General features: G+C 28.9%; 1 protein-coding gene across 1 annotated transcript in view; it reads right to left on the bottom strand.

Moving 5' to 3' along the window:
* The window catches only part of LOC108904356 (dynein beta chain, ciliary-like), an 80,631-nt gene extending 68,038 nt beyond the window's left edge, over positions 1 to 12,593 (bottom strand). The window contains exon 1 of the mRNA XM_018706872.1: positions 12,444 to 12,593. Within this exon, the coding sequence (XP_018562388.1) occupies positions 12,444 to 12,593 (150 nt within the window). The remainder of the gene's footprint in view (positions 1 to 12,443) is intronic.
* Between the last annotated feature and the right edge of the window lie 1,105 nt (positions 12,594 to 13,698).

Below are 13,698 nucleotides of genomic sequence, written 5' to 3'. Positions count from 1 at the left end.
ATTAATTTCAGAAGTTACTTTTTATCACAGTATTTGTACATAGAAATATTTATTTTAAATACGAGTATTTCAAATATTTTATACAATAATTTACAATTTAATAATTACTTTGTTCAATTCCTCTAAATAAACAAATGAGGACGGCAAACAATAGTATAAAATCAACAAAATTTACATATTAAAATTAGATAAACCATTAATTTTTTAAAACTGTATATAGTCCATGCGGCAGAGCATTCGAGGCGTTTGTATTTGAAGTAATCTATTTTGTTGTACAGAAAAATTCCAAATATTATGTAGAATGAGAATCCGAGTTTGCCTATTCCAAAAAACCATTGCTAAATTCAGGGGAACAACAAACACAAAAAGAGTGAAAAATTACCCATTTTTCGTTATATTTTCCCTGTAACATTAAAATTAAGCCCTAAATAAAAAAAAATCATTCTTTAATTTTTGTTTATTTGACAATTTTATATGAAGTAACAACTGCGAACCAAAAAAGTTGGATTCTGCATTAACAATGGGCGAAAGGTAGTAGAAAATCATATGTATATTTGGAGCAATTTTTAAAATAAGTAAATATTTATAAATATTTATGAAACTTTGTGAACAAATAGTAAAACATATGTGAATTCTACCCTAAAAATTTTGCAACGATCAATCGCGTGGTTTTTGATTGACAGGATTGTTAATTAAGAAAATTTCAAAAAGTACCGTGGGTTTAAATTAAGGTTTAGAAAGGGCACACAATTTTTTAGACTGTTATAACCATTTATTTTTTTTTTAATTTTTCAACATTTTACTCTATAAACAATTATTTATTGCCCAGGGAATTTTCTATGCAATCGACAATCGAATGCAAAAAAATATTCGTATTCCTGTCATTTTGCTATATCAAATTTAAAATAAAATCGTCTTGATAAGTGCTATTGTTCCCGAGAAAACTCATCTTTTATGGCGCATACGCATTTTGAAACCCATACGGCGTGCCGCAGGAAAATTCCAGTAACCACGGTACCTTTCTTGATTTTTCTTTCACTAACCTTTTATCTGCCGAAAATGCACTAAACGGTTATTGAAAGTACTTGTAGTTAGCTATAAAAACATTTTTTTTCTGGACTTCACGATTACGTAAGCTATAAATTTATTTATCATTAACTTTACGCTTCTATATCTCAGAATGTACACAGTAGAATGCTGTCATATTTGACTAAAAAGCAAGGGTTACGACGTAGGTTTTATGTGTGCAAGATTGCATAGAAAATTCCCTGGGTAATAAATAATTGTTTACAGAGTAAATGTTGAAAAATTAAGAAAAAATAGGTATTTTTAATACTGATCATTGTTTATTATGACAACAAGTATCTCTAAAAAATTGTGTGCCCTTTCTAAACCTTAATTTAAGGAGGTTCGATACCGAACAAAAAATGGTAAGAAAGTATTCAAAATCATTGAAATCTGTTAATAAATATGCCAACTGTCTCGTGTAAAAATATCAGATCGATTGCCAATATAGTTTTTTTGAAAAATGATAAAAATTATGCTCTTTTATACAGGCTCTTATGCGAGTTGGGAAAAAACTTTAATCAAACGTGAATATTGCTCTTAAAAATGGGTAAAACATATGTAGTAATAATTAATATTAAAAAAATTTTTCGTGTTCGCATGCAATACAATAGCATTTTGAAACAAAAATTGAAAGGATCTCTTTGCAAAACGAACGGTATAGATGTTCCGTCATAATCTTCAATTTGACAAGGGGACAGCTCACTATTGTACACTGAGCTTCTTGACAGTTATCATATGGATTCTCGGTTTGGACATTTTACTTCTTTCTCATCAATCCACATTCTGTTTCATACGCATTTTATATTGCTCTTCAATCATTACTTTTCCTTTGTATCTTGGATGTTCATTCATGTTTACGGAATACGCGCAAAGCACAGTTGACAGTAATGACAGTTGACTCAACTTTTAACACCACGCCAGGGCAATGTTGCCAGATTTCATCCATCATTTTACAAGCTCTTAAATGAATAAATAGATACTTTTATTCAAATAAAAGCCCCGCAAGAGATGTATCGAACCTCCTCAAACCAACGGTATGCAATAAACTTTTTGAAATTTTCTTAATTAACAATCCTTTGAAACGAAAACCGCGCCATCGTTCGTTGCAAAATTTTTACGGTAGAATTGCCATATTTTACTACTTGTTTACAGAGTTTCATCAATATGTATTTATAAATCTTTACTTTTAAATTTTAAAAATTGCTCCAAATATACATATGATTTTTCGCCCATTGTTAATGTAAAATTCAACTTCTTTGATTCGCACTTATTGTATTTTAGAAAATCGTCAACTAACAAAAAATAAAGGATGACTTTTTTTATTTAGGACTTACTTTCAATGTTACAGGGAAAAATATGTCGAAAAACGGGTAATTTTTCGTTCTTTTTGTATGTTTATTATTCCCCTGAAATTAGCAATGGTTTTTTGGAATAGGCAAACTCGGATTCTTATTCTACATAATATTTAGGCCAAAGCCTACTTTTAGTGCTCTACCGCCTGGACTAATAGCAAATTGTATATTTTCTCAAAATTTCAGATAATATATGAAACTTTGATACTATTTGTTACTATCACGATATTAGGAATAACTGTGTAAATTTTTATGACGGTGTTTTCTGTATGTATACTCGCAGTCCTTTTAAACTTAGCTGTAGATTTAGAAACTATTTCCCATCGATGTCTGGGTTACGTAATATGTAGAAAATCAATAGCTTTTCGTCACTGTTGTTTGTATCCTCGTATCGTAAAATTGATTTTATGCTATTGGAAACCTGAAAACAACAAACAAGTGTTTCTTTTTCAAATATTCCTAATATACAATACGTTGCGTGTTTAGATATTCACATTTGCATGAATGAGTTAATTTTTATGAATGAATCGGAAACTTACCGCTACCTAAATAAATTTAGCAAATAAATAATTTAATAATTTAGATAAATTAATTTTTTCTATTATAGAACATACTTCTAGACAATTTTAGTTGCCTAGATACATTTTGTGTTCACTCAATCTTTAAGAGTGGCAATCTAATATTAGGCTAGTCATTATGGGTTTTTTGGGGAAAAATATACTATTAGAAGTTTCTCTGCGGAATATTGTTCGGAAACCTGTTATAAATGAAATATCAAAAAATCAACTCGAGACTAGTTGGGAAACTTTGTTAAAACAATGGTCAAAGTTATGGAAAAGTGTTTTTTTGACTCGCGTAAAAAAACTGTTATTCATAGAGAAACAAGGTTTATACAAAAAAGGTAGGTATTAAATAAATCTATAAAATAAGACAAGTCCCATTAAGTTCCAATAATTTGTTTATGCGCAAGAGCTCAAAAATGGTCGAAAATTGTAGTTTTTTTCAATTGCTAATAATTAATACAATTTTCATCGCAGACACTTGTAATTCAGGATTTTTGAGGCTTTTTGCACCCTTAATAAGTGGTACAAATTTCAGCCCGAAAGCTTCATTAGCTTGGCGTTGGCGGAATTTGTTATCTAAGAAGATGCTATTTTCAATTCATTTTTCCCAAGCTCACAGGCGTTGTAGAGTTTCGATCATTAGTTGCTTTTGTACCTAAATAATTGTATTGACATATGCATTTACTGACAATTTAATTTTTCAAATTTAATTTGTTTAAAAATGACTGAAAAAATGTTAAATTGTTAAGATATGTAATTATGATAAAATAAAATAGTAACCTCAATACTAGTTTAGTTAATACTATTTTTCTTCGAATTTAAAAAAAAATCGTTGTTCTAAGTTGATTAGAAGCTGAGATAATTTTTTTTTTATTTAATCGCAGTGACCTTAATTATTAATTTTAAGAGCCGACATTTGAAGAGAGTATACATTAAGAGCTATATTTTCATGTCCTACATTAACATTAAGGTGAATTCAACTATTTCATTGCAAATAAGAAGATAGCGGCGATGCGTTCTATTACTCGGTCTAGCAAACGAGTGGGAAGAGCAAGGCGGAGCATGCGCGCAAGGTTACTATTTTATTTTATAATAATTACCTATCTTAACAATTTAATAAATATTAACATTTTTTCAAAGTCAATTTTAAACAAATTAAATTTGAAAAATTAAATTATCAGTAGATGCATATGTTAATACAGCTATTTAGGTACAAAAACAACTAATGATCGAAACTCTACAACGCCTGTGAGCTTGGGAAAAATGAATTGAAAATAGCATCTTCTTAGATAACATATTCCGCCAACGCCAAACCAATGAAGCTTTCGGGCTGAAATTTTTACCACTTATTAAGGGTGTAAAAAGCCTCAAAAATCCTGAATTACAAGTGTCTGCGATGAAAATTGCATTAATTACTAGCAATTGAAGAAAACGGCCATTTTGGACCATTTTTGAGCTCTTGCGCATAAACAAATTATCGGATTTTAATCGGACTTATCTCATTTTATAGGCTTATTTAATACCTACCTTTTTTGTATAAACTTTTTTTCGCTATGAATAATAGTTTTTTTTACGCCAGTCAAAAAACCACTTTTCTATAACTTTGACCATTGTATTAACAAAGTTTCCCAACTAGTCTCGAGTTGATTTTTTCATATTTTGTTTATAATAGGTTTCCGAACAATATTCCGCAAAAAAACTTCTAATAGTATTTTTTTCCCGAAACAGGCTGTTTCATGTGTATAATGACTGGGCTATATGTATTTTTAAGGTTTTTTAAATAATTAAAATGAATTCAAATTTACGAAGTTGGAAGACACGATATTCCTTGAGAAAGAAGGCCAGATGTTTTTCAAGTTTTGAGATTTAACAAATAAAACTACTCAAATTAAGACTATTATGCTTATATAAAATTATAATTATTTACCAAATTGTAACTTTGCGTGGAGATCTTATTTTTTTTAAGCTAAATAGTCGCAGGATCACACTTGAAAACCAAATGTTATTATTATTTTTTTAATATTACACCAGGAATAAGTTGGTAAAAGTCTGAAAAATTAAATTCAAATGTTTATATACATTTCATTTTCAATATTTAATTTTAATCTAATAAATTTTATATTAAATTTCGAATTATAAAAATTATAAACCACTTAATTTATATAAAGCACGTATAATGTTATTTATACAAATATAAATTACGCACATACATATATAGAATGATATATTCATTTTCCATTCCATATAAAATTCTGAACTCAATAATTCGATTTTAAAATTCGAAATTTAAACATGAATGATAAACCAAGTTTTTCATTATACATTATTAAGTATCATTTTTCCATAAAATCAAACCCGAATTGTTGTTTATCGAATTTACCTATCAGCTTGTGTGATACAAACGGACAACAATTTTCCAGGGTAACGAGAACAACGTCGTTAAACAACACGTATAAAAAGCACGAACCATCAACGTTAATTTACTTTTCTGTATCTGATAAATAACGTGCCGAATAAATTTTTCAGCGTATTTGAAATCATTCGTTAACACCAGTAGTTTGTAGTGGAATTCGGTGGGCGAAAATCGGAACGAATCTAATAAACTAATTTTTCATGATTTCAGTGGAATATTGGCAGAAGCGAATTTCTATTATTACTTTAACAACCAAATGTGTGATTATATCGAAGTTAATAATATTTTTTAATATATTTAACTATAAATAAAAAGTATTATTTTAACGAACCTATATAAATTTGTAACTGGAGTATCTCCCACAAACCAACTCAAACTTAATATTTTATCACTAAATACAATACTGTGCAGAAGAGGAAATTTAATAATGGAGAGACACATAGATATTGATATACAGGGTGTCCCAGAATAACGTGTACAACGGAAGACCACTTCGTGGACTCAAAATAGGCAGATTTAGGCTAATTCATCTATTCTAGACACGTCAATGTCGGAAGAATTTCTGTCGGACAAAAAATCGGCATTTGCAACAACATTTCCAGTTACTTAAGCTAAAAATAAAAGATGTGGTCTTGACTTTTCAAGACCCCGGGAAATTGCCATGTTTTTGGACTTTTCCGAGTGGAAAAGCGGAGGAATCGAGAAAAGTCGCAGAGGAAAAATGTGGTAGACTCGTCAAAACGAAGCTCCTCAGGAGTTATAATGTGGTAATATACTTTCCAGAGGGGGCCTGTACTGTGAACTATATATCTCAGTTTTATATAAAATGGAAGTTCTTTGACTATGAAGCAATTAACTGCAAAGCGATTACTCTGATGCAACCAAATTTGATATAGAGATATGCACCCGGTTCTAAAATTAAAAAATATGTGGACTTTTTAATAAAATAGATTAGTCATTTTTTATCTAAAATAATATATTCTAATTTAACATCTCCAGAAAGCAGTCTATATCAAGTCTATATTAGTTTTTATTTTACAGTAATCATTAATTTAAAAACAATTACAGTTAGATAAGCTTTTCAGATAAGCTTTCCGTTTAATTTTCCGTTTTATATTAAACTATAAAATTATCTTCTGGAAGAAAAAAAATTGCGTAGGAAGCTATACTTGCATATGACCTTATTATTTTCAAATTTATTGCAGATATTTACATTAAATAATACATGGCAAAAGAAGTAAAATAATTACGAGAAATAAATAATTAATTACCTGGAGCACTAAGAAAAAAGTTTATATGTACTTAAATAAAACTAGGCAAAGATGTAGCGAAATTACGAAAAGTTGGTTTAATTGAACAGAAGGGAAATTCATTTATTTTATGTTGTGTCATGTATTTATGATTTCTAAAAATAAGGTCAATCTTCATTTTGGCAGTTGATATGATTCCATTAATATATGCAGAAAAACTAAATTTCCTTCCTGTCAAACAAAATTGCAAGACTAATTTAATTTTCATAATGTAAAAATATATTATCTAAGGTGCAGTTATAATGAAGTATGTTGATTTTTAATGTGAATATTATGTATTTGCATACGAGTATTTTTAAATTTATTTGTAATACACCATGAATGCAAGATATCAAGTTATGATTGTAAGATATTTAACATAATCATATTGAGATTTAATTTCAATAAATATCTCAACGTGATTAACAGATAAAAATATATTGCTCAAATATTGCTCAACCAAAATGTCGTTTATAGAGATAGAAAACAAATACGGTATTAAATTACTTGAGGCGCACCACTTGTAGCTACAAAAGTATATTATGCTCTGTATGCTCAACATATTGAAAACGATTGCTTAAGTAGGGGAAAAACTCGGCAATCTTTTCGTAAATCCTAATCCTTGTTTGTAGGAGAATTCTAGCTTTAGGTAGTAATCTATTATAAACAGATATATCAAAAGCCTTTGCATAATTAGAATGCAGTACAATTGGTCTATAGTTTGAAATATTGTAAACTGCAGTGGATTTAAAAATTCGTTTATTTGTTCGATTTTGGTTTTGAGTTAGTTATTCCTGTTTAAAAAATTTACCTTGAATATTTCCGAAAAATAATTTTACCCCCTTTGAAGATTCCAGTTACTATTAATAACAATACCTATATAACTAATAATTATTGTACTTTCCATATGCGAGTACTTAATACTAATTAGACTAATTGGAGGAAAATTGTTATACCACATAATTTAAATTTAAAATTAGTGTTCTATAAATTAATACTGACAATATGAAGGGTACCGTAAATTTCACATTTATACACAAAGCACTATTTCATCCTATTATCTGCCTATTGGAAATAATTCCCATTTAATGGGCAGACACACAGTTAAAATAAATTCAAATTAACAGATTATAACCATTTTGGTGTTAAATGAGCTGTAATTGGTTTAAAAACTAACAGATTTAGCGTAACACAAATGGAATAGTGTGTTATACTTATGTAACAAAGCAATATTCTCATATTCTAAAAAAAAGATGAGAATAACACTTAAATAACGAATCAGCTATTATTCTGTTAAACGAAACATAAATGTAGTCCGAATAATATTTTTTATTGGTGTTTCGGAATCTACTTCTCATTATGGCAAAAATAAGTTTGATGAAAGCTACAATTAACTGATTGTTGTGGGGCGAAGTTAGAAAAGAAAAAGTAGAAAAGTTTGCTTATACTAGACACTTGCATTTGTAACACCTATATAATTTAATTATTTGTCTTTAGTTGTAAATACCTCAAAAATATAGTAACTCATTTGATTTTGATTCTAACTTCCAGTAAAAGAAGTTGAGGCGGAAGAAATATTTTAAATTCTTTCATGAATTTTTAAAATATAAGCATACTTAAAGAACCTCTTAATACCACAAACATTTTAACCTGCTTTTCCCGCATGTTTTAAAAAGAAACTTTTATTTTTAATAACAGAAGTAAGTACATTTCAAGCTGTCACTTGGTTCTTGCAGAAGACTGTACATTACTTGTTTAAAAATTTTGAGATGATATTAGAATACATTTATTAAATATTACTATTCTAGTACAAAAACGAAGCAATAAATTAACCGAAAAGTAGAGCTTTATTAATATTTATAATTATTGTTAAAATAATGAATGTTTTTCCTTGTGAAAAAAATTAAATTAACACTTGCGAAAAAGTGTCAGACAATAATTATTTATGAAATTATTCATGTTTAACTAAAAATCTCATATTGAAAAATATAGATAAATATCATTTCAGACTTCATTTAAGATATTTTACGCCCTGAAAATTAGTTTTTATTCGTTCTGGAAACTAAAGTTTGTGTTAAAGTAGATGTGATAGTTTTTATGGGCAGTTGGGCACAGGTGGCAAAATACCTACAAAATGTCCAAATAAAAATGAAGAAAAAATTTCAATCAAAACATTTTAGTTCCTAACTTATGTATACTTGTTTTACATTTTCAATTCTTGACCTAACATATTGTACAAGTAATTGTCAAGATATTGCCACAATTCGTTATACGGGGTTTTCCATAATTCTGTTTCTTAGTTAAACAATTAATAAAAAAAAATTTGAACCAGCTCACTTACTACTCCTTACAAAGATATAACAGTTTGAAGATGACCTTTTAACAATGATGTTTTTTTTTAAATGCATGGAATCCAGTTTTCCATAACCACCATAATGAAAAAAAATCAAATTTTGTTGCTTCTTACAAAGCACAAAAGAATGTTGACTGAAAAAATTATCACTCTTGAAAAGATTTGCTAGAGAACAAGGTTTTCGAATAAAAATCATATAACAGTTACTTATTACCAAAGTTATACGTTAAAGAAAGCTGGGATATTCATGTTGAAAAACCAATTAATATTTTTAGATGCTAAAATGAACTGTTTGAAGCTTCAAACGCGTTGTAGGTACTCACACAAAAGTACAAAAAGAAAGAAAAATTAATGGGAAAAAAGAATGTTTACTGTATTGTTGTGCCACTATTGATATGAATTACGTCGCAATGGAGATTTTGAGACAACTAGGGAAAATATTCTGGGACAGACATAAATTAAGTAACTGAGTAAGAGGAAATATTATAGTGCCTTTACTTAATACTCTTCAATATTTTTACTGAAATATCGTTGAGGATCGAAAATTTTTATGTCCTTAAGATGTGATGACTTCACCTACCTCATGATATAAAACAAGGGTGAAAGAAAATTTATTGTTGTGGCTGTCGTTATCGGTATAACTTCTATAATGAGTTGTTGAAGGTGGCAATTTTGATATTATATTATTGGCATTGTTAGCAAAATAATTATTGAATTCGCCGCAAGTGATTTGCGTTGTTGTATTTCTAGGTATTTTTCTATGTTGGTTTATAATTTTCCACATAGCTTGTTGGGGATTTGAACGAAATCTGAGCATATCACAGCTTTCTCTAACGCTTTATCATTGGCAGTAATTATTACACGATAACATACTTTTTAATTTAACTCAGCAATGGTATCCTTTAGCAAAATTTTTTCAATTACCATTTTTTTCTTGTAATGGAGTCTAAACCTGCATTTTGAAACATAATATAATTTTACAATTTTTTATCAAGGTGCCTATAGAAAAGAGGATTGCACGCAACTAATATTTTTGTGACCCTCTATAAGTAAGAGTCAACAGTAGCCAAGAATATGTATTAAATTTGATGCGAACGCTTCGACCTATTAAGAAGATATTTTAAAAAATACATTGATAACGGTTAAATTTTATTTGAATTTGTTGTATTAATATTGACCATCATTACAGATGTTACAATTGATTGCTTTATTGGCAAAACGTAAGGCTACCAACTTTTAGAATAAAAATCGATCAAGCTATAGTAATGCCTACAATATTTCTAGTATTTACAATAAATTTTTGATATTCAGACATTTCAATCCTACAAAAGCTCTTACATATATAGGGTGTTAATGATAAGTTTTGCCAAACTTTAATGGCATATTTTACCAATGAAAATAATCATATTTGCCCTATAAAAATTTTTGATAGGACGCTTCTCTACGGAGGTACAGGGTGTTAATAGTTTCAAATATTCAATATTATTTTCCTGTAATTTCACTGACATAAAAGATTAAGTGATAAAATTTGACATTTTTTTAATAGGGACTATTTTTTCATGGATAACTTATTCCAAAATGCACTCCAGTGGCGTAGTTATTGGGGGAGAAGGGGACGTTTTTTGAAAAAAAAATCGTACGCAATCGTACGGTTTTTTAAATAATTTTAAATGGTTTTAAATTAAAATGTACCATTAATTTGTGGCAATAAAGTATTCTTGTGAAGTATTAGTAAAATTTACCGGTCTTTAGATAATTAGGAAGTTAAATAAGCAGATACTTAAGTACCTACGTCGCTATTTACCATTTTCTGTTGATTGCTAAATGTGTAACAATAAATTCAATACCTAATATTTTTGAGAGATTTCAAAATACTATACTATCACTAGAAATGTTCAAAATTGAATACCAACCATATTTTTTTATTAAAATCTGTTTTTAGTTGTATGAAAAATAACAAACTTTTTGCAACACACAAAACAGTGGCGCTTTAAAATTTTTTCGCGGTAGGTAAATATTATTAACTATTCAGCCAATATTTCGGAAACGGTTGTTTTCAGAGATTTCAACCAAGTAGGTATATCTTTTTTGCTTAGAATTGATAATGGAATAAACGTATTAATATGAAACTTCAATGTACAGGGTAGCAAAAAAGTTAGGGCCAATTTAATTCAATCGTACCCTTGTAGGTGACGCCCTCTACAAGCAGCGTCAAAACCTATGACATATTTAAATTTAGCGTCCTAAAAAAAACCGCACTCCAAGTTTTATGCCAACATTCAAATTTGTTTGGAAATTATTCCTAAATAATCAAAAAAATAAAAATAAAAATTTGTACTTAATATCCTCTATAGCGAAAACTAAGCATTTATACTGAAATCCCTGTATACCATATTTTAGTACAAATCTGTGACAAATAGAGATTAATGTCAAATCTGTCAAAATTGTAGATAGTAACCTAGATTTTTTTTCTCATTTCACCCATACGAATTAACGACGGCACGGCTGGTTTTTATTGTTGTAGGTGAAAATTCTATGGTATCCAAACGGGAAGAAAGAAAACAAAATTGACTGTTAATGCTGAAACCACCACTTGTCATCTGTTCACATTTAAAACTAAAATAATTAAATGATTTATATTTTCTTACTAAATGGTGCTAAAAGAGTCTTAAAAATAACTTATATCAAATCACATAAATGCTAACTGAAATAACGACTGTGTCATATTAGACAACGTCGGATTTTCTTTTCATCAGTAAAATCGAAGTGAATATTTGATGGACTGGTGCCTCACCAACAAATTCACCGATTTAATTATAAACTATTTAATTTTGTCACCAGTTGGACAGAGAAAAGTTGTTGATGAAAATCTGAAGTAATGGGAAAGTTGCGGCAATCAAAATTTTAGATAATTTGAGCCACTCGAAATCCACAAATTATCTAGTAAACTAGAACGGGTTCTATTGTGCCCAATCTTGAACAATTATTATTGTATTATTTTTAATCCATTATAAAGGTAAAGCTAATTCAAATAAATAAAAAAATAATATTTTTAAAAAGAAATTTTAGTATAACACGCACCAAAATAAAATTGCCAATTTACAATTCCTTGATTTGATTGAGTAAAAAAATTGATAAGTGGTAAACAGGTTTAATTTTAATAAATAGAAAAATATTTTGAGAATTTCCTTACCCCCTACTAATTGTCGAAATTCTTAGAAAAATCGTTAGGTATTTATAAACGTATATATTTCGCATATAAAAGATAATATGAATAAAAATTAAAAGCATGTAACATCTGACAAGTTTTGAACATAAATGTCAAATTTATGTAAAACATATTTGCACCTGATTGTTTCTCTACCTATTCCTAAGAATTTTTTTAAAATCAATTTGCAAACTTACTTTATTTTCCTCTAAGGATATCATTTTGTTCCACTTTTCCTGTTTGAGTCTGTACGATTTCGTGAGGTAGGAAAGAATAAATTCCAGTCGCTCATCCTCGCCTTCATCCTGTTTGCCTTCTTCTTTCTTTTTCTTGTCGTCATCTCCCATATTCCCGAAACACACGCGACAGATATCACATTTGCTTTTACACTTGTCAGTCGCGCAATGTGTTTACTTACAATAAACAGTTCGCTAAGCAACCGCCCGAACCTCATTTTGCAGTGGCGTGTCCCTACTTGATAAATGGGATTCGAACACGCGTTGAGTAAAGAAGCCACAGGGGTAATAGAAAACTTTGCGTGAACTTTTTTTTCGGAATTTTCCAAATTACTTTATTTCTTACGTTTACTGAATGAATTCAGCATTTCAAATTACGAGGGAATATTATAAATAGAATTTAGTAACTATGTAGGACAGTGTTGTGTGTAATTTGTATAAAACTAGAAATAAATACCTCAAAATCGTTTATTCTGTGTCTACAAAATGTAAAATAAAATGAACTACAAATTATTTGTAGAAAATAGAAAATTAAAAAAAATATGTTTCGAAAATTTTCATTATAAGTTTTTTTATGAAATGAATGATTAAATTCAATACAAAAATTTATAGAGAAAAAAGAAATTCCTAGAAAACATTACCATATTAATAAGAAACAGTGGGTGAAGACAAATTTGGCTGATCTAATTGTGGTATGATGAAAAAAACTTGACTTAATAATAGCAAAGTTTATTGAATATTGGTGAAATATAACATACAAAGCATACAGGTTCGGAAAGTCCCCATGGTACATCGGGCGTTATGTGAGAGCGATAAAGTAAATAATAGAAATCCGTGCGATAGACAAGGATGGTTAAATTGAAAACGTTTCATAATCCGAATAGTCACTCCCACTTCTAACCCGAAACTGGCGGTGACTATTCAGATTATGAAACGTCTTCACTATAGCCATCCTTGTCTATCGCACGGATTTCTTTACTTAACTTTGTCGCTCTCATGTAAAGGCAGATGGACCATGTGGATTTTCCAACTCTGTACTTCATATGTCGTATCTTTCAATGTAATAGACTCTTTTAGTGTGATGTCACATATTTAGACAACCCGCAACAAATTGTCATAGTTGAAGAGTTATATAGACCGAATCTGACCTATGTGTACTATTTACATAGCTGTTGTAAAAATGAACCACTTCAAATTAATTTATTTTTACAAGGAT

Source organism: Anoplophora glabripennis, unplaced genomic scaffold (genome assembly GCF_000390285.2).
Source record: "Anoplophora glabripennis isolate ALB-LARVAE unplaced genomic scaffold, Agla_2.0 scaffold141, whole genome shotgun sequence".
Classification (NCBI taxonomy): domain Eukaryota; kingdom Metazoa; phylum Arthropoda; class Insecta; order Coleoptera; family Cerambycidae; genus Anoplophora; species Anoplophora glabripennis.
Note: the sequence above shows the minus strand (reverse complement) of the source record. Positions and strands in the feature narration are given on the sequence as shown.